At 45.9% G+C, this 26,862-nt stretch overlaps 1 protein-coding gene across 2 annotated transcripts; it reads right to left on the bottom strand.

Annotated features, from left to right (window-relative positions):
• Positions 1–13,185: 13,185 nt before the first annotated feature.
• On the bottom strand, positions 13,186–26,803 carry LOC106566469 (signal peptide peptidase). Of its 2 annotated transcripts, none has more exons than XM_014134536.3 (12): positions 26,428–26,803; positions 24,676–24,774; positions 24,285–24,367; positions 24,100–24,188; positions 23,915–24,000; positions 23,473–23,598; positions 23,080–23,137; positions 18,176–18,259; positions 17,957–17,993; positions 17,769–17,871; positions 17,572–17,657; positions 13,186–14,506 (listed from the first exon to the last, which is right to left on the bottom strand). In XM_014134536.3, exons 1-12 carry the CDS (start codon positions 26,653–26,655, stop codon positions 14,434–14,436), a joined length of 1,152 nt encoding a protein of 383 aa, XP_013990011.1. In that variant the 5' UTR covers positions 26,656–26,803; the 3' UTR covers positions 13,186–14,433. The 2 variants fall into 2 exon arrangements, with proteins under 2 accessions (XP_013990011.1, XP_082815977.1); XM_082959851.1 differs by lacking the exon at positions 26,428–26,803 and adding an exon at positions 25,446–25,477 and having other exon boundaries at positions 14,234–14,506.
• Between the last annotated feature and the right edge of the window lie 59 nt (positions 26,804–26,862).

Here is a 26,862-nt window from a genome sequence, read left to right as displayed (position 1 = left end):
CATGAACAGTGGGAAATGTGTTGTATTCAGCAAATCTCTCTCGCCCATCAACAAGCATTACGTTCTCATTTTCCATTGCTGTGTTACTCTCTTTTACTTCATTTCTTTCTGCCTCTGAATTACATGACTAGTGAGAAAACTTCCAATAAAACAGTGCATCATTTAATAAACAGAACAAGAAATAGGAACAAAGCACAGACAGGAAACTGAAACAGAAACAATGATGCCTGGGAAATGAACCAAAGGGAGCGACATATATAGGGCAGGTAATCAAGGAGGTGATGGAGTCCAGGTGAGTCTGATGACGCGGAAGTGCGCGTAACGATGGCGATAGGTGTGCGTCATAACGAGCAGCCTGGTGGCCTAGAGGTCGGAGAGGGAACACGCGTGACATTAACAGTACAAATGACTACCATGCTGAGACAATGACACAACAGTTCTAATTTCCCAGCCTCCTCCCTTCCTTGCCAGTACAGTCCCACAGGCATCTAACAGGAAGAGATTCAGAATAGTTGAATATGTTTGTGGTTGGATCTATTAAAGCTATGAGATAAATGTATAGCAGAAAGAAAGGAAACGCAACAAGGAGAAACAGATGAACTATTATAGACATGCATAACAACAAATGTTGATGGCTGTGACATTAGGGAACTAGGGCCTGACAGAAGGAGTCTAGGCTGTGACATTAGGGAACTAGGGCCTGACACAAGGAGTCTAGGCTGTGACATTAGGGAACTAGGGCCTGACACAAGGAGTCTAGGCTGTGACATTAGGGAACTAGGCCCTGACACAAGGGTACTAGGCCCTGACACAAGGAGTCTAGGCTGTGACATTAGGGAACTAGGCCCTGATACAAGGAGTCTAGGCTGTGACATTAGGGAACTAGGCCCTGACACAAGGAGTCTAGGCTGTGACATTAGGGAACTAGGCCCTGATACAAGGAGTCTAGGCTGTGACATTAGGGAACTAGGCCCTGACACAAGGAGTCTAGGCTGTGACATTAGAGAACTAGGCCCTGACACAAGGAGTCTAGGCTGTGACATTAGGGAACTAGGCCCTGACACAAGGAGTCTAGGCTGTGACATTAGGGAACTAGGGCCTGACACAAGGAGTCTAAGCTGTGACATTAGGGAACTAGGCCCTGACACAAGGAGTCTAGGCTGTGACATTAGGGAACTAGGCCCTGACAAAAGGAGTCTAGGCTGTGACATTAGGGAACTAGGCCCTGACAAAAGGAGTCTAGGCTGTGACATTAGGGAACTAGGCCCTGACACAAGGAGTCTAAGCTGTGACATTAGGGAACTAGGCCCTGACACAAGGGTACTAGGCCCTGACACAAGGAGTCTAGGCTGTGACATTAGGGAACTAGGCCCTGACACAAGGAGTCTAGGCTGTGACATTAGGGAACTAGGCCCTGACACAAGGAGTCTAGGCTGTGACATTAGGGAACTAGGCCCTGACACAAGGAGTCTAGGCTGTGACATTAGGGAACTAGGCCCTGACACAAGGAGTCTAGGCTGTGACATTAGGGAACTAGGCCCTGACACAAGGAGTCTAGGCTGTGACATTAGGGAACTAAGCCCTGGCACAAGGAGTCTAGTCTGTGACATTAGGGAAGTAGGCCCTGACACAAGGAGTCTAGGCTGTGACATTAGGGAACTAGGCCCTGACACAAGGAGTCTAGGCTGTGACATTAGGGAACTAGGCCCTGACACAAGGAGTCTAGGCTGTGACATTAGGGAACTAGGCCCTGACACAAGGAGTCTAGGCTGTGACATTAGGGAACTAAGCCCTGACACAAGGAGTCTAGGCTGTGACATTAGGGAACTAGGCCCTGACACAAGGAGTCTAGGCTGTGACATTAGGGAACTAGGCCCTGACACAAGGAATCTAGGCTGTGACATTAGGGAACTAGGGCCTGACACAAGGAGTCTAGGCTGTGACATTAGGGAACTAAGCCCTGACACAAGGAGTCTAGGCTGTGACATTAGGGAACTAGGCCCTGACACAAGGAGTCTAGGCTGTGACATTAGGGAAGTAGGCCCTGACACAAGGAGTCTAGGCTGTGACATTAGGGAACTAGGGCCTGACACAAGGAGTCTAGGCTGTGACATTAGGGAACTAGGGCCTGACACAAGGAGTCTAGGCTGTGACATTAGGGAACTAGGCCCTGACACAAGGAGTCTAGGCTGTGACATTAGGGAACTAAGCCCTGGCACAAGGAGTCTAGTCTGTGACATTAGGGAAGTAGGCCCTGACACAAGGAGTCTAGGCTGTGACATTAGGGAACTAGGCCCTGACACAAGGAGTCTAGGCTGTGACATTAGGGAACTAAGCCCTGACACAAGGAGTCTAGGCTGTGACATTAGGGAACTAGGCCCTGACACAAGGAGTCTAGGCTGTGACATTAGGGAACTAGGCCCTGACACAAGGGTACTAGGCCCTGACACAAGGAGTCTAGGCTGTGACATTAGGGAACTAGGCCCTGACACAAGGAGTCTAGGCTGTGACATTAGGGAACTAGGCCCTGACACAAGGAGTCTAGGCTGTGACATTAGGGAACTAGGGCCTGACACAAGGAGTCTAGGCTGTGACATTAGGGAACTAGGCCCTGACACAAGGAGTCTAGGCTGTGACATTAGGGAACTAGGGCCTGACACAAGGAGTCTAGGCTGTGACATTAGGGAACTAGGGCCTGACACAAGGAGTCTAGGCTGTGACATTAGGGAACTAGGCCCTGACACAAGGAGTCTAGGCTGTGACATTAGGGAACTAAGCCCTGACACAAGGAGTCTAGGCTGTGACATTAGGGAACTAGGCCCTGACACAAGGAGTCTAGGCTGTGACATTAGGGAACTAGGCCCTGACACAAGGGTACTAGGCCCTGACACAAGGAGTCTAGGCTGTGACATTAGGGAACTAGGCCCTGACACAAGGAGTCTAGGCTGTGACATTAGAGAACTAGGCCCTGACACAAGGAGTCTAGGCTGTGACATTAGGGAACTAGGCCCTGACAAAAGGAGTCTAGGCTGTGACATTAGGGAACTAGGGCCTGACACAAGGAGTCTAAGCTGTGACATTAGGGAACTAGGCCCTGACACAAGGAGTCTAGGCTGTGACATTAGGGAACTAGGCCCTGACAAAAGGAGTCTAGGCTGTGACATTAGGGAACTAGGCCCTGACACAAGGAGTCTAGGCTGTGACATTAGGGAACTAGGCCCTGACACAAGGGTACTAGGCCCTGACACAAGGAGTCTAGGCTGTGACATTAGGGAACTAGGCCCTGACACAAGGAGTCTAGGCTGTGACATTAGGGAACTAGGCCCTGACACAAGGAGTCTAGGCTGTGACATTAGGGAACTAGGCCCTGACAAAAGGAGTCTAGGCTGTGACATTAGGGAACTAGGCCCTGACAAAAGGAGTCTAGGCTGTGACATTAGGGAACTAGGCCCTGACACAAGGAGTCTAGGCTGTGACATTAGGGAACTAGGCCCTGACACAAGGGTACTAGGCCCTGACACAAGGAGTCTAGGCTGTGACATTAGGGAACTAGGCCCTGACACAAGGAGTCTAGGCTGTGACATTAGGGAACTAGGCCCTGACACAAGGAGTCTAGGCTGTGACATTAGGGAACTAGGCCCTGACACAAGGAGTCTAGGCTGTGACATTAGGGAACTAGGCCCTGACACAAGGAGTCTAGGCTGTGACATTAGGGAACTAAGCCCTGGCACAAGGAGTCTAGTCTGTGACATTAGGGAAGTAGGCCCTGACACAAGGAGTCTAGGCTGTGAAATTAGGGAACTAGGCCCTGACACAAGGAGTCTAGGCTGTGACATTAGGGAACTAGGCCCTGACACAAGGAGTCTAGGCTGTGACATTAGGGAACTAGGCCCTGACACAAGGAGTCTAGGCTGTGACATTAGGGAACTAGGGCCTGACACAAGGAGTCTAGGCTGTGACATTAGAGAACTAGGCCCTGACACAAGGAGTCTAGGCTGTGACATTAGGGAACTAGGCCCTGACACAAGGAGTCTAGGCTGTGACATTAGGGAACTAGGCCCTGACACAAGGAGTCTAGGCTGTGACATTAGGGAACTAGGGCCTGACACAAGGAGTCTAGGCTGTGACATTAGGGAACTAAGCCCTGACACAAGGAGTCTAGTCTGTGACATTAGGGAACTAGGCCCTGACAAAAGGAGTCTAGGCTGTGACATTAGGGAACTAGGGCTTGACACAAGGAGTCTAGGCTGTGACATTAGGGAACTAGGCCCTGACACAAGGAGTCTAGGCTGTGACATTAGGGAACTAGGCCCTGACACAAGGAGTCTAGGCTGTGACATTAGGGAACTAGGCCCTGACAAAAGGAGTCTAGGCTGTGACATTAGGGAACTAGGGCCTGACACAAGGAGTCTAAGCTGTGACATTAGGGAACTAGGCCCTGACACAAGGAGTCTAGGCTGTGACATTAGGGAACTAGGCCCTGACAAAAGGAGTCTAGGCTGTGACATTAGGGAACTAGGCCCTGACAAAAGGAGTCTAGGCTGTGACATTAGGGAACTAGGCCCTGACACAAGGAGTCTAGGCTGTGACATTAGGGAACTAGGCCCTGACACAAGGGTACTAGGCCCTGACACAAGGAGTCTAGGCTGTGACATTAGGGAACTAGGCCCTGACACAAGGAGTCTAGGCTGTGACATTAGGGAACTAGGCCCTGACACAAGGAGTCTAGGCTGTGACATTAGGGAACTAGGCCCTGACAAAAGGAGTCTAGGCTGTGACATTAGGGAACTAGGCCCTGACAAAAGGAGTCTAGGCTGTGACATTAGGGAACTAGGCCCTGACACAAGGAGTCTAGGCTGTGACATTAGGGAACTAGGCCCTGACACAAGGGTACTAGGCCCTGACACAAGGAGTCTAGGCTGTGACATTAGGGAACTAGGCCCTGACACAAGGAGTCTAGGCTGTGACATTAGGGAACTAGGCCCTGACACAAGGAGTCTAGGCTGTGACATAAGGGAACTAGGCCCTGACACAAGGAGTCTAGGCTGTGACATTAGGGAACTAGGCCCTGACACAAGGAGTCTAGGCTGTGACATTAGGGAACTAAGCCCTGGCACAAGGAGTCTAGTCTGTGACATTAGGGAAGTAGGCCCTGACACAAGGAGTCTAGGCTGTGAAATTAGGGAACTAGGCCCTGACACAAGGAGTCTAGGCTGTGACATTAGGGAACTAGGCCCTGACACAAGGAGTCTAGGCTGTGACATTAGGGAACTAGGCCCTGACACAAGGAGTCTAGGCTGTGACATTAGGGAACTAGGGCCTGACACAAGGAGTCTAGGCTGTGACATTAGAGAACTAGGCCCTGACACAAGGAGTCTAGGCTGTGACATTAGGGAACTAGGCCCTGACACAAGGAGTCTAGGCTGTGACATTAGGGAACTAGGCCCTGACACAAGGAGTCTAGGCTGTGACATTAGGGAACTAGGGCCTGACACAAGGAGTCTAGGCTGTGACATTAGGGAACTAAGCCCTGACACAAGGAGTCTAGTCTGTGACATTAGGGAACTAGGCCCTGACAAAAGGAGTCTAGGCTGTGACATTAGGGAACTAGGGCTTGACACAAGGAGTCTAGGCTGTGACATTAGGGAACTAGGCCCTGACACAAGGAGTCTAGGCTGTGACATTAGGGAACTAGGCCCTGACACAAGGAGTCTAGGCTGTGACATTAGGGAACTAAGCCCTGGCACAAGGAGTCTAGTCTGTGACATTAGGGAACTAGGCCCTGACACAAGGAGTCTAGGCTGTGACATTAGGGAAGTAGGCCCTGACACAAGGAGTCTAGGCTGTGACATTAGGGAACTAGGGCCTGACACAAGGAGTCTAGGCTGTGACATTAGGGAACTAGGCCCTGACACAAGGAGTCTTGTGAGAGTAGTTGGAACCTGTTGAAAGTTGTTTCCCTACTGATTTTCAGTCTTATTGACTAAGAGCAACTACTGATGAAGACAACGAGTGAGAATGATTAATATAACAGCATGCAGTGGTGTAAAGTACTTAAATAAAAATACTTTAAAGTACTACTTAAGTAGCTTTTTGGGTTATCTGTACTTTACGATTTATATTTTTGACAACTTTTACTTCACTACATTCCTAAAGAAAAGAATGTACTTTTTACTACATACATTTTCCCTGACAACCAAATGTACTCATTACATTTTGAATGCTTAGCAGGACATTAAAATAGTCAAATTCACATCCTTATCTAGAGAATATCCCAGGTCATCCCTACTGCCTCTGATCTGGTGGACTCACTAAACACACATGCTTCATTTGTAAATGATGTCTGCATGTTGGAGTGTGTCTCTGTCTATCTGTAAATGATGTCTGAGTGTTCCCCTGGCTATCTGTAAATGATGTCTGAGTGTTCCCATGGCTATCTGTAAATGATGTCTGAGTGTTGGAGTGTACCCCTGGCTATCTGTAAATGACGTCTCAGTGTTGGAGTGTTCCCCTGGCTATCTGTAAATGATGCCTGAGTGTTGGAGTGTTCCCCTGGCTATCTGTAAATGATGTCTGAGTGTTGGAGTGTTCCCCTGGCTATCTGTAAATGATGCCTGAGTGTTGGAGTGTTCCCCTGGCTATCTGTAAAGGGTGTCTGAGTGTTGGAGTGTTCCCCTGGCTATCTGTAAAGGATGTCTGAGTGTTGGAGTGTTCCCCTGGCTATCTGTAAAGGATGCCTGAGTGTTGGAGTGTTCCCCTGGCTATCTGTAAAGGATGCCTGGGTGTTGGAGTGTTCCCCTGGCTATCTGTAAAGGATGCCTGAGTGTTGGAGTGTTCCCCTGGCTATCTGTAAAGGATGTCTGAGTGTTGGAGTGTTCCCCTGGCTATCTGTAAAGGATGCCTGAGTGTTGGAGTGTTCCCCTGGCTATCTGTAAAGGATGTCTGAGTGTTGGAGTGTTCCCTGGCTGGTTGTAAATAATGTCTGAGTTTTGGAGTGTACCCCTGGCTATCTGTAAATGATGTCTGAGTGTTGGAGTGTTCCCCTGGCTATCTGTAAATGATGTCTGAGTGTTGGAGTGTTCCCCTGGCTGGTTGTAAATAATGTCTGAGTTTTGGAGTGTTCCCCTGGCTGTCTGTAAATGATGCCTGAGTTTTGGAGTGTTCCCCTGGATATCTGTAAAGGATGCCTGAGTGTTGGAGTGTTCCCCTGGCTGGTTGTAAATAATGTCTGAGTGTTGGAGTGTTCCCCTGGCTTAAAAAACAAGAAAATGGTGCCGTATGGTTTACTTTATGTAAGGAATTTGCAATTATTTAAACTTTTACTTTTGATACTTAAGTATATTTTAGCAATGACATTTACTTTTGATACATAAGTATATTTAAAACCAAATACTTCTATACTTTTACTCAAGTTGTATTTTACTGGGCGACTTTCCCTTTTTCTTGAGTGATTTTCTATTAAGATTTGTTTACTTTTAATCAAGTATGACAATTGGGTACTTTTTCCACCACTGACAGCTTGTGATGAGTGATAGGCTTTAAGATGGACTATGATATATCATTCAGCTTCCTCTCTGCATTCTCAATTACGCTTCTCTTCTTTCACTTTACTCCCCTCTTCATGCTTATAATGACTTTTTCTCTCTCTCTCTTTCCTGTCCTTAGTTTCTGTTTTGGCTATGGTCAAATGAAACGGAAGCCCCTGGCGTCTCAGAAGCTCTCTCTGGCTAATCCCCTTGACTAAGAGGACACATTTCGGTAAACAGAATTGGGTCACAAGACATAAAGAGGCAAATGTTCACCAATTACATCATAGCATTTCCTGTAAGAGAGTGAAAGAGAGAGGGGGGGTGGTGTGTGTGTGCTTGACAGTGGGGGTCTAGGGGAGAGGGAGTTGTTGTGCCCCTGCTCCCGTTTCTGTGGAGATTTCTTTGACGATTTCGTGAGAAAAAGACATGTTGGAACGGAATGAAGTATTTCACATGGTTCTCTCTTCACCCCCTTGCCCTCTTCCTCAATCCCCCCTCCACTATCTTCCCCTTTCTCTTCTCTCGTGTATCTCTCTCCCATCTCTCTCCCCGATCCCTCATCTTTCCATTTGAAACTGATTAACAGGGTAACGTGTGTCCTCTCTCTCCTGGCTGGAGGAGATTGCACAGGAAGCCATGATGTGACCCAGCAGTGAGCCATGAGCCTGATCTGGCCTGGTTGAACCTCCTCCGACTTGGAGGAACACTGTGACCCGTCACACAGACAGGAGATTAGTATCCAGGCCAGAATATGGGGCTGGTCTGCTCCAAGCCAGGAGACTGCATTAGGCCATGTCTGGGAGGATGGCAGCTGACACATGGACCCTGTATCTGTCACTGTCGTTAGCCACCAGTCCTGAACAGTGAGCAACGTGACGTGGTGCTGTCTGGAGGATCTTGACACTGATGTAAGGTCAAAATGTCTTCCCCACACACGTTTCGTAGCAGCTGGTTTTGATAATGATAATAAAGTGGTCGTAAAGATGACGTAAATATGACATGCTAATGGGAATGTCAGGCTGCTCTGTGCATACATAAGTCATCAGAGAGAGGTGGATCTGACACTTTGTTTTTCCTTATCAATCATACAAGGCTCACTCCAGTCCACCAGCTGGGAAAACTAAGCACACACTGTTCAAAATAATTGTATAAGTGTGTTATTATTTCTTACTGAGCCCACCAGATGTAGAACTATAAATCAGAGATTAAAAACACAAATTATTATTTCTCTGCAAAGGATGACTGTTGAACATAGCCAGTAACTGTAAATTAAAATGTTGACCAAAAATAGAACAGTTCTGCATGAATATTGACTATGGCTTTACCACTTGACTGGTTAATAGACCTCCCCTGTGTGACCTATGACCCCCCCGACTCTCAGTGGTCAACTAGGGGCAGGGGGTGGAGGGTGGGCTGGTGGGGGTGGTGAGGGATCAGAATAGATCAAAATGAGGTTACCGAGAGAGAGAGAGAGAGAGAGAGAGAGAGAGGGGGGGGGGGCCAAGTCACTAGGCAACACCCTGACGACGCGCTGGAGCTAATACATGCTATTTCTTTTAGGGGGCATGACACGGCCAGGGGTAGGGTCCCTCTCCCTCCCAGTGGGCCCCCGCAGAAGCACACCTGCATCGGGAGTGGGGGGGCTCAGCACAAAGACTGGAACATAGGGGCTCTGTAGTGGAGCTGCTCTAAGAGGAGAAGATACAGCAACAGAGAGAGAGAAAAGGAAGAAAGTTCTAGCTTTGGAACCTGACCCCTGACCCCTCCATACAAACACACGCGGTATAGTGCATTGTTGCTGCGGCCTTACTACAGCACCATAGTCATAACAGCTGGCTCGTGTTGTATTCCTCTCTAAGTGTGTGTGTGTAGGTGTGTGCTCGTAGATCATGTTTCCCCGGCCACAACGTTCAGGCCTCTCTGTAGTGGCTTCAGTTTCACCACACAGGCCCGGGGACATGGTTTGCCTGTTGTCATGACACTGGGACTTGGTGCAGAGTGAATGCTGGGAACTGGTTTGCATCTCGGGACTCAGCAAACACAGCAGGGCAAAGACCCATGACCACCAGAGGAAGTCCACCCCCCCCCACACACATACATACACGTCAGATATTAACTGTAGGAATACAATTTGACATTTTAATCATTAAGCAGACGGTCTTATCCAGAACAACTTAGAGTTGGTGCATTCATCTTAAAGTACATTTTCCACAATAAATCAGCATGGGCAAGTCTGATAATACCTTATTACTCCTCTATCAGTGAGACTAGCCTATGTAATGTACATCTCAAGCCTGAGGTGTGGGAGAGGGTATCAAGTATGTATTATGTCCTCAATGATGATAATACATCCTCATTTCCTATCTACAGGTAATATCTTCAGCTTCCTGTCTGTCCACAGAGATCACTGTGATTCATAAAGTACTTCCCCCTCACAGACACCGAGGTGATGAATGCCAGATGTAGTTGGCATATTTTATTAGCGGCTGGACGGCAGACAATAGGTCTTTACCTCAGACTCTTCTCTCTCTCTCAGTATCCCCTAGCTACCAGACTGTCTCCACTCAGTAGCCACTCACCACCAGATTGACTGGAAGGGAGTCTGACTGTATAATCAGAATCACCTTTAGTCAACAAGGACATTTACATATACACAGAATCAGATTTGGTGAAATGGTGCTGCTACAGTCAATAGAATCAACAAAGAGTATAGACGATAAACAGAGCACAGAATATATACTCATCATTATCACCCTTAGTATCAGCAGAACTCGCAGCAGTCAACTGATTCGACAAGAGTCACAAAGACCGATTACACAACAACTTCATATTAGTTTCCTTCTAATCTTAACTATTAGGAGTCCTGGGCAACATTCCTAGAGTTTATCTCAAACGTGAACAGTGTAATAAATCAATCTAGAGGATGGGGTTGTGACTAACACAATGAAACAGAAAGATGAATCGGGGCTCCTGCAGAGACATTTCCTCTGCTTCCTCGTCTGTACTCTATCTCACGGCTCAGTTGTAGAGCGAGCCACTACACCCCCTGGTGGCATTTTTGCAATCTACAACCACTCATAAATTCCTACATCCCTTGAGAGAACTTATCCTCTAACACTTTGCTTTACGAGGGGCGTCACGGTAATTCCTTCACATCTCCTCACTATCCCAGACACCAGATAGGTGTGGTTTCATAAATTCTCTCAGCTCGTTTGTCTGTCTGCATATCAGTCTGTCTGGGTGGCAGGCACGGGGCCAGTAACCGAAAGGCTGGTTTTGAATCCCCGAGCCGTAATGTGAAAAATCCATTGATGTGTCCTTGACCGTCGTGTCGTCGAACAGGGAGTACAGGAGGGTGCTAAGCACACATCCATGTGGGATGGAGGGATCAGCGTGGTGGTGTTGTTGCCTATTCTCACCACCAGGGGTCAGCACATCAGGATTTCCACGATCCAGCTGTGTAGTGAACTGTGTAGCTGCAGGTGGAGTTTTTTTAAATAAGCAACACTGGAACCTACAGCACCATAGGAAAGTATTCAGACCCCTTGACCTTTTCCACATTTTGTTAAGTTACACCCTTATTTATAAAATTGAGGAAATAAAACAATATTAAAAACAAAAATACCTAATTTACATAAGTATTCAGACCCTTTTCTATAAGACTCAAAATTGAGCTCAGGTGCATAACATACTGCTTGATTAGTTGGGCTCAAGCTTCCTGTACAACATTAAACCTATTCAGTCTGTCTACAAACAGGCTCTCAACGTGCCTGATAGGAAGCCCAATAGCCATCATCACTGTTACGTCCTCAGAAAGCATGAGCTCCTGAGTTGGGAAAATCTTGTGCAATACACCGACGCATGTCTTGTCTTCAAGATCCTAAATTGCCAGTCTCCTCCACTCAGTACTTTTGTTAAACAGAAAACCCAAACATATGGCAGCAGATCCACAAGGTCTGCCATGAGAGGTGACTGTATAGTTCCCTTAAGGAAAGCATCTTTAGTCAACCTGCTTTCTCTGTGAGAGCTTCCCATATCTGGAACACACACACACACAACTGCACCACCTATCACACTTCACAAAAAACATGGCTAAAGGCCAATCAGATGTGAACATAATCCCCAGCTGTGTATTGCCGCTTTCCATGTTGTCTGTTGCTCGTGAGGTGTGGATAACACTTTGTTGCTTTTATGGATTTTGTCTTGTTGCTTTTTGTGCTATGTATGCTACATCTTGCTTGTCCTATGTTGCTCTGCGTGTGCTCAATGATGGTCTGTATTGTTATTGTAAATGTTTTTAATAACCTGCCCAGGGACTGCGATTGAAAATTAGTCAGAGCAAAAACCAAGCCATGAGGTCAAAAGGAATTGTCCGTAGAGCTCCGAGACAGGATTATGTCGAGGCACAGATCTGGGGAAGGGTACTAAAACATTTTCTGTGGCATTGAAGGTCCCCCAAAAAACAGTGGCTTCCATCATGCTTAAATGGAAGAAGTTTGGAACCACCAAGACTCTTCCTAGAGCTGGCCGCCCGGACAAACTGAGCCATCGGGGCCTTGGTCAGGGAGGTGACAAAGAACCCGATGGTCACACAGAGCTTCTCTGTGGAGATGGGAGGACCTTCCAGAAGGACAACTATCTCTGCAGCACTCCACCAATCAGGCATTTATGGTAGTGGCCAGATGGAAGCCACTCCTCAGTAAAAAAAAGCACAACAGCCTGCTTGGAGTTTGCCAAAAGGAACCTAAAGAGGACTCTGACTATGAGAAACAAGATTCTCTGGTCTGATGAAACCCAGATTGAACTACTTGGTCTGAATGTCAAACGCCACATCTGGAGGAAACCTGGCACCATCCCTATGGTGAAACATGGTGGTGACAGCATCATGCTGTGGGGATGTTTTTCAGCGGTAGGGAATGGGAGACTAGTCAGGATTGAGGCAAAGATGAACAGAGCAAAGTACAGAGAGATCCTTGATGAAAACCTGCTCTGGAGTGCTCAAGAACTCAGACAGAACCGAAGGTTCACCTTCCAAAAGGACGACCCTAAGCATACAGCCAAGAAAACGCAGGAATGGCTTTGTGACAAGTCTCTGTCCTTGAGTGGCCCAGCCAGAGCACGGACTTGAACCAGTTCAAACATCTCAAGAGACCTGAAAATAGCTGTGCAGCAACGCTCCCCATCCAACCTGACAGAGCTTGAGAGGATTTGCAGAGAAGGGAGAAACTCTCCAAATACAGGTGTGCCAAGCCTGTAGTGTCATGCCCAAAAAGATGCTGTAATCACTGCCAAAGTTCCTTCAACAAAGTACTGAGTAAAGGGTCTGAATACTTATGTAAATGTGACATTTCAGTTATTCATAAAATTAGCAAGCATTTCGGAATTTAAAAAAAAGAAAATGTTTGCATCGTCATTAGATTATTTTATAATAATAAAAAAAAAAAAGTCTAACCTAAAATGTAGAAAGTCAAGGGGTCTAAATACTTTCTGCACTGTGACGACATCCTAATCTCCTTCCTCGAGTCGTCCATCAGATGTGCTCTCCGCGCTATCCCTTCTACAGCCCAGAATGCACTTAACTGTAGTATTGTAAATAACCAGAAAAACCCACGTGTGGGTGGCTACTTCAGTACAAAACTAAACACCTACACATAGGTTATGCTTCTCTACAGTGATATACACCAACATTTATTGAAATAAAAATCAGCTCATAAACAAAGGCTCATAATAAACTTTGAATTGCACAAGTAGAATAGGAGAAAAAAAAAAACAGTATATTTATTTGAAATGATAGCAGGGTTACTGAACTTCACCTAAACATATTACTACAAAACTGCTCAATCTTAAATCCCTAACAGGAAAAAGCCCCCCCCCCCTTCTATCTGGGCCTGAAACACACTGCTCCATTCTGCAAAAGGACAGAACTTATACATAATCAAAGCAAAACAATCCCAACCTAAAGCAAGAGGAATCATTTGATCCCCTGTGTCTCCTCTCCGAGGAGATATGGTTCTCTCTCCATCTGCAGGTACCTCTCAGTCACTGCACAGGACATAACCAACTCATATACTAATAAATGACTTCCATATAACAGACTCTTCTGATTGGATATGACGGAGTATGACGGAGTATGACTCTCAGAAATCTCATTGTGTCATAGCAAATGTCCATACAAATATCAAAATGTGACATCATGATCGCACAAGTTTAGTTACTTCCATAAATACACTGATCTGAATTCTAAGCTATTATTACCGTTACACTGGCCAACAAGTCAGGCGGCATGGAATTACACGCACTACCAAATTGGCACAATTATACCTTGAGAATGGTATTTATTTAGGCCTACTTCCAGGCCAGAGGACTGTAGCAAAGGTGAAGGTCCTTCTAAAGCATGTGTTTGACAATCGTAGAGTCATCTCCAGCCTCCTTTCCATCGTCCAATGATGTTTGATTCTCGATGAGGAAGGGATTCCTATAGAAAACCAAGACTGGACAGAAACCAAACCACCAAACCTGACCACCGTTATCTGAGACTCCGAGATCAATTTCTAAAATGTTCAGCTTCCTGTGATCTCAGATTCACCCGAAAACAAAATAGTAAAACATATGGAGTTTAAAATACTGGCGAATCAAATGAAATAAAAACAAGAAATATCATGAGAATGCAAAAGGGAAAGGAATACAAAACAAGAACGAAAACATAGGCACCAAAAAGCTGTTTTACAAAACACTTGAACTACAACATATCCCAATGTTAGAACAGTTAATTAATCACAATCATCCACTTCCATGTACAGCACACAACCCCTGGGAAACATGAACACCCTCCTAGGATGTGTAGAGAGGAGGGCTGCTGTGAACGTGGTGGCAGAGAGTGATGGACGAGCTTGTAGGACCTTTATCATTTGTCTTTTTTCTCAACCTGTGTAGTCTCTTCCTTAGCAGCAGCATCTTCCGCAGACACTTCCTCATACCTGTCAGATGAGCAGAAAATAAAAAATGTTTTTACAGAGACCAGGAAAGACAGGATGAACAAAACGTTGCTTTCACTAAGGCACAATGCACGGCACAATTTATTCCAAATTAACATGCTTCGTGCTGATATCAAAAAACAACCAATGGGAGAAGAGTGATGATTCCAATGCTGGCCCGGGACGCCGACAAATAGATAAAAAGACGTGTCTTAGCTGCAGCCCTTGAGATGACTGAAGGGGTATCTGAATCAGACTCAACCAAAGAAACTCACAATACTTAAGATAAAAATGGTTGGGTTTAAATGTCTGGACCAGACAGGGCCTGGTTAACTAAAAGGGCTGGGTTTAAAATGTCTGGACCAGACAGGGCCTGGTTAACTAAAAGGGTTGGGTTAAAAATGTCTGGACCAGACAGGGCCTGGTTAACTAAAAGGGTTGGGTTAAAAATGTCTGGACCAGACAGGGCCTGGTTAACTAAAAGGGTTGGGTTTAAAATGTCTGGACCAGACAGGGCCTGGTTAACTAAAAGGGTTGGGTTTAAAATGTCTGGACCAGACAGGGCCTGGTTAACTAAAAGGAGAAACCCATTCTCTGGACATGGAACCCTTCTCTGGACATGGAACCCTTCTCTGGACATGGAACCCTTCTCTGGACATGGAACCCTTCTCTGGACATGGAACCCTTCTCTGGACATGGAACCCTTCTCTGGACATGGAACCCTTCTCAGTGAAAGCCTGACATTTACATTTCTTTCAAAGGAGAGGGAAGGCATCTGCCAATGCCATGGGTCCACAGAGCTCAGGTTTAGAAGCAGTGCAGAAGAAATAGAGGGAGACTGAAAGCCAGGGTTGATGACAGGGGTGGCAGGACAGGAGAGTGGGGAAGGGAGACATGGGGAGTACCTGCCCGGGAGAGAGGTGGTGGGTGCTCTGCAAAGTCGCCATTACATCAATCAAATCTTATTTGTCACATGTGCCGAATACAACAGGTATTACAGTGAAATGCTGACTTACAAGCCCTTAAACAATGCAGTTAACAAAATACCTACAAAAATAAGAAATAAAGTAACAAATAATTAAAGAGCAGCAGTAAAATAACAATAGCGAGGCTATATACAGGGGGTACCGGTACAGAGTCAATGTGGAGGCTATATACAGGGGGTACCGGTACAGAGTCAATGTGGAGGCTATATACAGGGGGTACCGGTACAGAGTCAATGTGGAGGCTATATACAGGGGGTACTGGTACAGAGTCAATGTGGAGGCTATATACAGGGGGTACCGGTACAGAGTCAATGTGGAGGCTATATACAGGGGGGTGCCGGTACAGAGTCAATGTGGAGGCTATATACAGGGGGGTGCCGGTACAGAGTCAATGTGGAGGCTATATACAGGGGGTACCGGTACAGAGTCAATGTGGAGGCTATATACAGGGGGTACCGGTACAGAGTCAATGTGGAGGCTATATACAGGGGGTACCGGTACAGAGTCAATGTGGAGGCTATATACAGGGGGGTGCCGGTACAGAGTCAATGTGGAGGCTATATGCAGGGGGTACCGGTACAGAGTCAATGTGGAGGCTATATACAGGGGGTACCGGTACAGAGTCAATGTGGAGGCTATATACAGGGGGTACCGGTACAGAGTCAATGTGGAGGCTATATACATGGGGTACCGGTACAGAGTCAATGTGGAGGCTATATACAGGGGGTACCGGTACAGAGTCAATGTGGAGGCTATATACAGGGGGGTGCTGGTAAAGCCAGTTCGTGGTGAGTAATCGCTGTTCTGATGTCCAGAAGTTATTATCGGTCATAAGAGACGGTAGCAGCAACATTATGTACAAAATAAGTTACAAACAAATGCAACAAAAACCAAACAAAATAGTATGGTTGGTTAAGAGCCCATGAAACGACAGCCATCCTCTGGGGCGCCATTAAACACGGGCGGGTTGTTGCGTCGCCAGCGTGGCGAGGAGGAGCTATGCATTGAGTTAGCCAGACTGGCCGGAGAGCCTGATACGGTGGGATAGTGTGGCAGCACTTCCTCTGACGACTCATAGCTGAGCAGGAAGAGGAGGAACACACAGCAGAGAAAGAGAGGGCGAGAGAGTGGGAGCTAGCGAGCGAGAGGACGAGCAACAAGAAAAGACAATTATGTAAAGACGCCTAAAGTTAATTAATCTCGACAAAGAAATCAGATAAAAATGAAACGAAGATCTTTGGGAGAATGAACACAGCGGTGAAGTAAAAGAATGAGTGAATATAAAGTTTGTCTTGTCCGAGACACCAGCAGTGAGAGATAGGAACCAGTCAAAAGTACGCTGGCAAGGCAGATTGTCAGTTGGTACGGAGCCTTGGCACTGCCACCTTTGACACCCAGGTCTCTTAGCCTCTCTCCACATATTGTGCCACCCCAAGGTCACATCTCTGCTGTTACCATGGTGATTATCAAGCGAGGACACATTCCTGGCAGGAGAGGTTTGGGGAATGTTTCTTCTCCTTCACCAGCCCAGTCCCAGCACGGGTGGTTGCCCCAGCTGAGTGTCTAAGCACTGTTATTATGGCTAAGGGTAGGAGTTAGCGGGCCAAGGCCCTGATCCAGTAGGTTCATTTACATAACACACAATACTCCAAGCAGCACGGGTGGGAGGAATGATATCACATTTTATTTGTCACATGCGCCAAATACAACAGGTGTAGACCTTACAGTGAACTGCTTACTTACAAGCCCTTAACCAACAATGCTTTAAGAAGTTAAAAAATACAAATTAGTGTTAAATTGATCTTTCGGAGTCTGTAAATGATCTTTGAGTCTGGAGGAACAATTGTATGACGAGTGAAGATAGTAAAAAGAGGCATCTCAGTCTCCATGCTTAATGATCTTGGAGTGATAGATCATTTGTCAAGCTAAGAGACAGGTAACCAATAGCGCCATCTGGTGCTGAATGGCGAATGATTTGATTTGAAACAGGCTAAATGTTCACTACCACTGGTGATGAGGCTGATGCGTGAGCTTGGCTGATAAAATAAAATGCCATGATGGAAACAGGTAAGGTGTTATTACCTGAACATCTCAGTCAATTCTCCTTTCAACAGAGCTACAACCACTGGGAATCCAATACAGGCTGGAACCAGGTACAGCAAGGCAGGCTGGGAAGGAAGAGAGAGACAAGACAACCAGTTGGTACCAGCCAAGTCGACATAAAGGTGACCCTTTGACCTGCATGTCATTAGTGTGACCTGGGAATCAGTGCCTCTCACCTGGGCATGTTTGAAGGTATGCATGACCCAGATGGTCAGGCCCAGGCCAAAGATGTAGGCCAGGAAGCTGGTGTGGAAGTAGGTCCTGGTGTTCTTCTTCAGACTGGAGGGAGCAGAGACAGAACATTACACATGACAGGTAGGGAGAGGGAGGATATGGGCCATTATAGAAAAGAGTTAGAGCTCACCTGACATCAAAGCGGAGAAGTAAAGCAATGAAGATACCTGAAAAATAACATGTAATATTAACATGTAATATTAACAGAGTGGGCAGCACTATCAGAAGACAATAAGGTGTACTGGAGGTGGATCTAATGCTGAAGTACTGCCATTATCTAGTGGATGTGACATGCCAATTGGTATGTAAAATTAGACGCTACTGTTGAGGGAAGAGAATGTTTACTTGCCTGGAATGACAATATCTCCCAGGCCCAGCATTGCAAATTGACTGGCACCCAGACCCTTCTCCAGAAGGTCCTGGGGAAACACCACTGAGATGGACAGAAGAGAAGGGGGAGAAAGAGGAACAAATCGCTGTCACCGTGTCATCAGATGACCAATAGCAGAGCACACACACACACAGTACCTGGCATGAGTATTAAAATGGCGCTGGAATGTACAGCGGATGTTTTACGGGCTCCTGACCAATTCGGACATTTTGTCTGTTTTTTTTTTGCACTGATCTTAACTTTATTTGGACCTAATGTTTCAGCCAGTGTTCCCTCTGACAAAAAACAGAGCTTCTGGACATCACCAACTTCAAATTTGGATGAAGATTTCTACTTCAACGAGTCGGTGGCACAGGCTCGGTCACCCCGGACCAGGCTCTAATCCCGACACTCGGAAGAGAAAGAAGGCAATATAAAGGCAGACGTAAGCGCACGAGGGGTGCTGTGAATGTCTGTTAACAGCTGGTGCGTAATCTCTTAAATTAAGGAAGCCTCAAGGTTCTGCCGTCCCGAGTTAGAATACCTCATGAAGCTGTAGACCATACTATTTACCAAGAGAGTTATCTGCATATTTTCATAGCCGTCTATTAACCGCCACAAATCGATGCGGTCACTGAGACCACACTCAACCAGATGTATAAGGTAATAAGCGAACAAGAAAATGCTCACCCAGAGGCGGCGCGCCTAGCGGCCGGTACAGTAATTTAATGCAAGAAAATGGAAATCCGTCTGACCTCATTTCTACCAGCATGTCACCTGTGCAACTAGAGGCGAGAAAAATGACTCTCGATCACATTTGCTTCCCACACAGAGACGCATACAAAGCTCTCCTTCCATTTGGCTAATCTGACCATAACTCCATCCTCCTGATTCCTGCTTACAAGCAAAATCTTAAACAGGAAGTAACAGTGATGCGCCCAATATGGAAATGGTCCAAAGAAACAGATGCTAAGCTACAGGACTGTTTCCCTAACACAGACTAGAATATTATTCTGGGACTCATCCAATGGCATTGAGGAGTTACCGCATCAGTCACCGGCTTCTTTAGTCTGTCGACGAAATCATCACCACAGTGACCGCACGTACTGATCACAACCAGAAGCCATGGATTACATGCAACATCCACACTGCGCTAGGGTAGAGCTGCCACTTTCAAGTAGCGAGACACTTACCCGGACACTTATAAGAAATCCTGCTACACCCATCAAACAGGCAAAGCATCAATACAAGACTATGATCTAATTCTACTACACCGGCTCCACCGCGCATGCGGCAGGGCTCACAAACTATCAAGGATTACAAAAGGAAACCCAGCTGCGAGCTGCCAACTGACGTGAGCCTACTTGATGAACTAAATGCCTTCTATACTCGTTTCGAGACAAGCAACACTGAATGATGCATGAGAGCACCAGCTGTTCCAGACAACTGTGTGATCACGCTCTCTGTAGACGATCTGAGTAAGCCCTTTAAACAGGTTAACATTCACAAGACCACAGGGCCAGACAGATTACCAAGACGTGAATTCCAAGCACCCGCTGACAAGTGTCTTCACTGACATTTTCAGCCTCTCCCTGACCCAGTCTAACAGCTACATGTTGTTTCAAGCAGACCACCAAAGTCCCTGTGCCCAAGAACACCAAGGTAACCTGCCGAAATTACTATCGCCTCGTAGCACTCACATCTGTAGACATGAAATGCTTTGAAAGACTGGTCATGACACACCATCATTATGCCTGATCCAATCCAATTCGCATACTACCCCAATAGATCCAAAGATTATGCAATTTGAATTGCATTCCACACTGCCCTTTCCCACCTGGACAAAAGGAACACCTACATGAGAATGCTGTTCATTGACTAAAGCTCAGCATTCAACACCATAGTGCCCTCGAAGCTCATCACTAAGCTAAGGACCCTGGGACTGAACACCTCCTTCTGCAACTGGATCCTGGACTTCCTGACTGGGTAGGCAACAACGCATCCGCAACGCTGACCCTCAACTCAGGGAACCCCTCAGGTGTGCGTGCTCAGCCCCATCCTGTAGTCCCTGTTCACTCACAACTGCGTGGCGCACACGACTCCAACACCATCACTAAGTTTTCCCGACGACACGACGGTGGTAGGCCTGATCACCGACGATGAGACAGCCTACAGGGAGGAGCTCAGAGACCTGCAAGTGTGGTGCCAGGACAACAACCTTTCTTTCAACGTCAGCAAGACAAAGGAGCTGATCGTGTACCACAGGAAACGGAGGGGCGGTGCCCCCATTCACATCGATGGGGCTGTAATGGACTGTTTCGAGAGCTTCAAGTTCCCGGTGTCCACGTCACTAAGGATATCTCATAATCCAAACAACACAGTTGTGAAGAGGGCACGACAACTCCTCTTCCCCCTCAGGAAGATGAAAAGATGTGGCATGGGCAGCTGCACCATTGAAAGCATCTTGACTGGCTGCATCACCGCTTGGTGTGCCAACTGCTTGGCATTCGAATGCAAGGCGCTAGAGGGTATTGCGTACGGCCCAGTACGTCACTGGGGCCGAGCTCCCTGCAATCCAGGACCTTGACACCAGGCGGTGTCAGAGGAAGGCCCTAAAAATGGTCAGACTCCAGCCACCCAAGTCGGACTTCTTTTTGCTACCACACGGCCAGCGGCACCGAAGCACCAAGTCCGGAAACCAACAGGACCCTGAACAGCTTCTACCAGCAAGCCATAAGACTGCGAAATAGTCCAGATACCATTTGGTTAACTATCTACATTGACCGTTTTTGCAAAAACTTTAAGCATCCTTTAAGCTGCTTACTATGTCACTTTATTCTTAGTTATATGTACATATCTACCTTAATTACCTCATACCCCTGCACATTAACTCGGGACTGGTACCCCTTGTATACAGATGAAGTCAGAGGTTTACATACACTTATGTTGGAGTCATTAAAACTTGCTTTTCAACCACTCCACACATTTCTTGACAAACTATAGTTTGGCAAGTCGGTTAGGACATCTACTTTGTGCATGATACAAGTAATTTTTTCAACAATTGTTAACAGACAGATTATTTCACTGTATCACAATTCTAGTGGGTTAGAAGTTTACATGCACAGTCAACTTAGTGTCTTTAAACAGCTTGGAAAATTCCAGAAAATTATGTCATGGCTTTAGAAGCTTCTGATAAGCTAATTGACATCATTTGAGTCAATTGGAGGTGTACCTGTGGATGTATTTCAAGGCCTACCTTCAAACCCAGTGCCTCTTTGCTTGACATCATGGGAAAATCAAAATAAATCAGCCAAGACCTCAGGAAAAAAATTGTAGACCTCCACAAGTCTGGATCATCCTTGGGAGCAATTTACAAATGCCCGAAGGTACCACGTTCATCTGAACAAACAATAGTACACAAGTATAAACACCATGGGACCACGCAGCCGTCATACCGCTCAGGAAGGAGACGCGTTCTGTCTCCTAGAGATGAACGTACTTTGGTGCAAAAAGTGCAAATCAATCCCAGAACAGCAGCAAAGGACCTTGTGAAGATGCTGGAGGAAACAGGTACAAAAGTATCTATATCCACAGTAAAACGAGTCCTATATCGACATAACCTGAAAGGCCGCTCAGCAAGGAAGAAGCCACTGCTCCAAAACAGCCATAAAAAAGCCAGACTACGGTGGCTTGGGGACAAAGATCATACTTTTTAGAGAAGTGTCCTCTGGTGTGATGAAACAAAAATATAACTGTTTGGCCATAATGACAATCGTTATGTTTGGAGGAAAAAGGGGGATGCTTGCAAGCCGAAAAACACCATCCCAACCGTGTTATTGTCCAAATGAGCCAATTATTAGTTGGCTGCTACTACAGTTAGCTAGTAACGTTAGCAAACGTTAGCAAAGCACAGGGGTGGCAGCATCATGTTGTGGGGGTGCTTTGCTGCTGGAGGGACTGGTGCACTTCACAAAATAGATGGCATTATGAAGTAAAATTATGGAAGTAAAATTATGTGGATATATTGAAGCAACATCAAGACATCAGTCAAGAAGTTAAAGCTTGGTCGCAAATTGGTCTTCCAAATGGACAATGACCCCAAGCATACTTCCAAAGTTGTGGCAAAATGGCTTAAGGAGAACAAAGTCAAGATATTGGAGTGGCCATCACAAAGCCCTGACCTCAATCCTGTAGAAAATTTGTGGGCAGAACTGGAAAAGTGCGCGTGAGCAAGGAGGCCTACAAACCTGACTCAGTTACACAAGCTCTGTCAGGAGGAATGGGACAAAATTCACCCAACTTATTGTGGGAAGCTTGTGGAAGACTACCCGACATGTTTGACCCATGTTAAACAATTTAAAGGCAATGCTACCAAATACTAATTGAGTGTATGTAAACTTCTGACCCACTGGGAATGTGATGAAAGAAATAAAAGCTGAAATAAATCACTCTCTACTATTATTCTGACGTTTCACATTCTTAAAATAAAGTGGTGATCCTAACTGACCTAAGACAGGGAATGTTTACTAGGATTAAATGTCAGGAATTGTGAAAACTGTATTTGGCTAAGTTGTATGTAAACTTCCGACTTCAACTGTATATACAGCCAAGTTATCGTTACTCATCGTGTATCTATTATTACACGTTACATTTTCTATTACTTCCCTTCTCTCTGCATTGCTGGAACGGGCCCGTAAGTAAGCATTTCACTTAGTCCACACCTTTGGTTTGATAGATGCAGCTTTTCACAGGCAGTCTAACAAAACGTGAAGTGTATGGCTAACAGACATTTACATAGCACTCGTTAAAGTTAAACATTAAATACTGTGTATAAAATATTGACTGCATTGACTTTACCCCCCCAAAAAAGTCCCTTTACTCACATTTAATGGGTGCCTCGAATGACTTGGCCACAGTAACCATGACATTGGTGCCAAATACCTACAGGGATAACGGTTGTGTTTATTCAAGTGAGTCAATACACCCAGCTTAACGCTTTGACAGGGCCTGAGAGGTTTACTACAAAGCAGAATCAATGAGTTAGCCATCTACCTTGTTTAAACATTTGGATATCTATCAATCGAGATATTTAAGAAACTTGAAATTGGCATGGTCTAATTGACTCAACCAAAAGCGCATAGCAAAGTTCAGGTTTCTTAATGAACATCAATAAGTGTTTATCAAAGTAGCTGGATAACTCATTGATCCTGCTTTGTAGTATACCCCGCTGGGCTATAACCTGGTAGTACAGTATTGGGGTCATGTGGTAGACTTACCCAGAAGACATCATAAACAAACAGCCCCCCCAGCAGGATGCAGCCAGTACTGATGTTGTTCAAGTGCAGAAGTTCCACCCCATTCAGGGCGAACGCCAGGCCAAAGAGGTTGTTGGCAATCCAGTGCTGGGAAGAAATGTTCAAAGAAGAACGAAAGAACACATGTTCAAAGAAGAACACCCACACAGAAGACTAAGAACCGTATGTAAAATGTATGCACGCACGACTAGGTCGCTTTGGATAAAATAGTTTGCTAATGGCATATAGAACTAATATACTAAGACAGATGAAGACAACCACAGAGTATTAAACTGAGGGAATTTTCTAGGACTAACTATAGGCTTACACCGTTACCCTCCAAACTACCAACAAAATTGCTATGCCATAAAGGCTAAAAACACACACACACACACAACCTTAATATACTATAATTTTAACTGACCTTCTTGAGTATGTACCAGACCCCAACCACAGTGCTGATGACCAGGCAGATCATGTCCTTGGTGTCAAACTCATAGTTGACTATCTCTGTTGGAGGGAGAGTCATCAGTGACATTAAAACACACGTGCTTTTACAGTGTATTAACCATATTACTGCTTCTAGCTGTCATTCCGTTTCCGCCTCACCTTCTTTGGTTTCTCCTGAGCCCTGAGTGAAGAGCAGCTGGTACTGCTTGATGGGAATACTAGCAGGGAAGATCCTGTTCATGAAGGGACTAATGGAGAGACAAATTATGTCGAGACCTTCAGGCTAAATCCGATGTCATAAAGTGAAAGGAGAAGCTAATAAAGTGACGAAACAAAGCTCTCACCTCATTGTATGAGACAGTGCCAAAATCCCCAGGACAAAGAAATACATTGACAGCAGCAAGTTGATGTACTCTTGAGAGAAAATCTATGATTGAAACAAAACCAATTTAGTACTACTCCACTTTCACAACATACATTATCCCAACACTAGTCTCGCTCACTTTAAATCAGAGCTGAAAAAGGGAATCAATAAGGACATAGCATGCATGATGTGAGCACAGCGTGCGAGTAAGGATTAACGCAGATACAGCTGATGGTACAGTAAAGCAGAGGTACAGTGCTATGTGGGAGATTGTTGGAGGGAATAGCAGTAGATTATTACATTGTAATAGTGCAGGAAATGATTCAGGACAAAAACAAGTGATGCAGGGGGGGGGGGGGGGTGATGCTCACTTTGAAGAAGAGATAGAGGCCAAAAAGGGTGCAGCTGGCAATGATGGGGAACCGTGCAGCATCTCTGCCTGTGATGGTCTCTGGCATGTCTGAGGAGTTCTGGGGAGAAAGAAACAAGGGTTGATGTGAGTGGACAAGCATAAGCAGCACACTTCCTAAGTTCCTTCAAAACACACAAAATAAATCATTATGCAGTGGGGGGGGGTTGGGGGAGGGGGGAGACGACACTTTTTTGGGTCGCTTATGTCCAATGTGTAGAATAGCCGGAAATTAGCTTTAAAAACAGCCAAATGTTGTCACTGTGGCAGCCAACAGGAGGGCCTACCACCTACAAGTCCCATTTGGATCCCAAAAAAAAGAGAAAGCACTATAAAGTCTCAATATCAACCTGTCTCAAAACAGTCATAACCTTTGTTTCATCACATCACAGAATAATTCATCACAAAAGTAGTAAGGTGAGTGAAACTGAGGCAGGTTGCATGTTCGTGTCCCACTAGAGATAGGCCTATCTGAATGAAATTAGCAAAATCTGCACAGGGAATATAATTAAAATGGGTCAATGTGGTGCGATGAGCAGCAAGGAACAAGACTGCAACAGGAGAGCAATTAATTCCATCCAACTCTAAAGACCTCATCTCCAGAATGATTTCACGCACACGGATGGGAAACAGACGCAGAGCGACACTGTCATGAAGCATCTTCCAGATTGACACGAACAATGTGTCAGAATAATAAAAACATCTGTTCTGATCGTCAGTTCTAATACTCACTCTGTACTCATAATCGCAACCATTTTCTCCAGCAACCTAAGGACGAAATAATTGCACAAAGTAATTAGCGGAGTATATTGTAAGTAATCTATAGTAAGCGTCAGGCGAGATTCTGGATGAGGTAGCAACCAACCACAATTCAACACCACACATGAAACGCTCTTTAGCAGAGTGCAAGTTAGTTAACCACACCGGAAAAGTAGCTCGTTTAGTTTCACGCCACTCAAAAAGCCTGTCCTCTCTAATCGGTCATGTCATCAGACAACCAGGTCGTGCATCGTCGGTTTCCCTCCACCCACCGACTGAAAGTCCACAAGTGATGGCAGTAAGGACACGTGTAGTTAAGAGAAACAAACTATGATCAGCATATTCCTACTATACATTGAGCATTGGGACCTTGGAGAAAAGAAAATGCTTAGCTAGAATTTCACTTTGAAACAATGGTTAGCAGAGTTCACGTTACCTAAAACCTTTCCAGATTATTGGCAAGCCAAAACATATCCTGAACCTTGTACACATCTCACCTGCTACAAGACCTGGCAGTAACAACCTGCTGGCTGAAATGACTCGAGAAACATCCTGCCAACGAGCTCAATGTCATGATAAAACTAAAATATATGTATTGGCTACTATCAAGAATAAACGAATCTAGTTAGCTAGGCGAGTAAACTACCAGGCCAATAAAATGAACATATGGTGCATTGATAGCCCCAGTCAAGGCCTGCCAGTCATGGTAGTTACCTAGATAACTGGCTGTCTGGCTACATCATACCGGTCTGGATATGGAACAAACACGGAGAGTGGAATGAGAGTGACAGCTGACTAGTGTTTCACGATACGTGTGCCTGGGACAGTGGCCAGACTGACCGGTGAATGTGGATCATTACCTCGTTTGTTTATGGCCCAACAGTTAGTGGGAACCTAGCTAGGCTCAGTAAACTACCTAGCTACTTACTTGTAGTCTCATTCATGTTAACATTACCTTGCTTTTGCCGCAGCTTACTGACCGCAGTGCACCGAAGAAGATGGGCAACAGAGCCATGAACACAAGGCTGCCATATGCCAGTGCTGTTCCCTCCGGTGTCGCCACAAACTTGGCCACTGTCGCGTTGACAGCGTCGGTACCGTTTGAGTCGGTTGCATTGAGTCCGTCCAGAGCGGGAGGTGTAGTTTCGTTAGGTAAGACCGATCCTTGATTAACATCGGCCATGTTTGCAAGTTGTCCACCAACCCAACGGAGTCGTGTACGCTATTTGCCGCCTATCAAGACAGCTTGTTTCTATTAATGTTGGATTCTCCTTTGCTAAGGCCACGTTTCCTAACTCCGGCAATTGACAAGCCTCTTCCTTGTTAGTTCACTTGTCAATATTGTTTCAAACCCGTACTTACTGCCGCCCAGTGGTCTGGATGGTTTGGG

The sequence above is a fragment of the Salmo salar genome, chromosome 13 (assembly GCF_965601325.2).
Source record: "Salmo salar chromosome 13, fSalSal1, whole genome shotgun sequence".
In the NCBI taxonomy this organism is placed as follows: domain Eukaryota; kingdom Metazoa; phylum Chordata; class Actinopteri; order Salmoniformes; family Salmonidae; genus Salmo; species Salmo salar.
Note: the sequence above shows the minus strand (reverse complement) of the source record. Positions and strands in the feature narration are given on the sequence as shown.

Excerpts from the sequence above, each read along its gene's own strand:
- LOC106566469 (XM_014134536.3), bottom strand. The coding sequence starts at position 26,655 with ATGGCCGATGTTAATCAAGGATCGGTCTTACCTAACGAAACTACACCT. Across the intron at positions 24,189-24,284 it reads GCACTGTCTCATACAATGAG|TCCCTTCATGAACAGGATCT; the intron begins GTGAGAGCTTTG and ends TCTCTCCATTAG. Across the intron at positions 17,658-17,768 it reads ATACCTTCAAACATGCCCAG|CCTGCCTTGCTGTACCTGGT; the intron begins GTGAGAGGCACT and ends CTTCCTTCCCAG.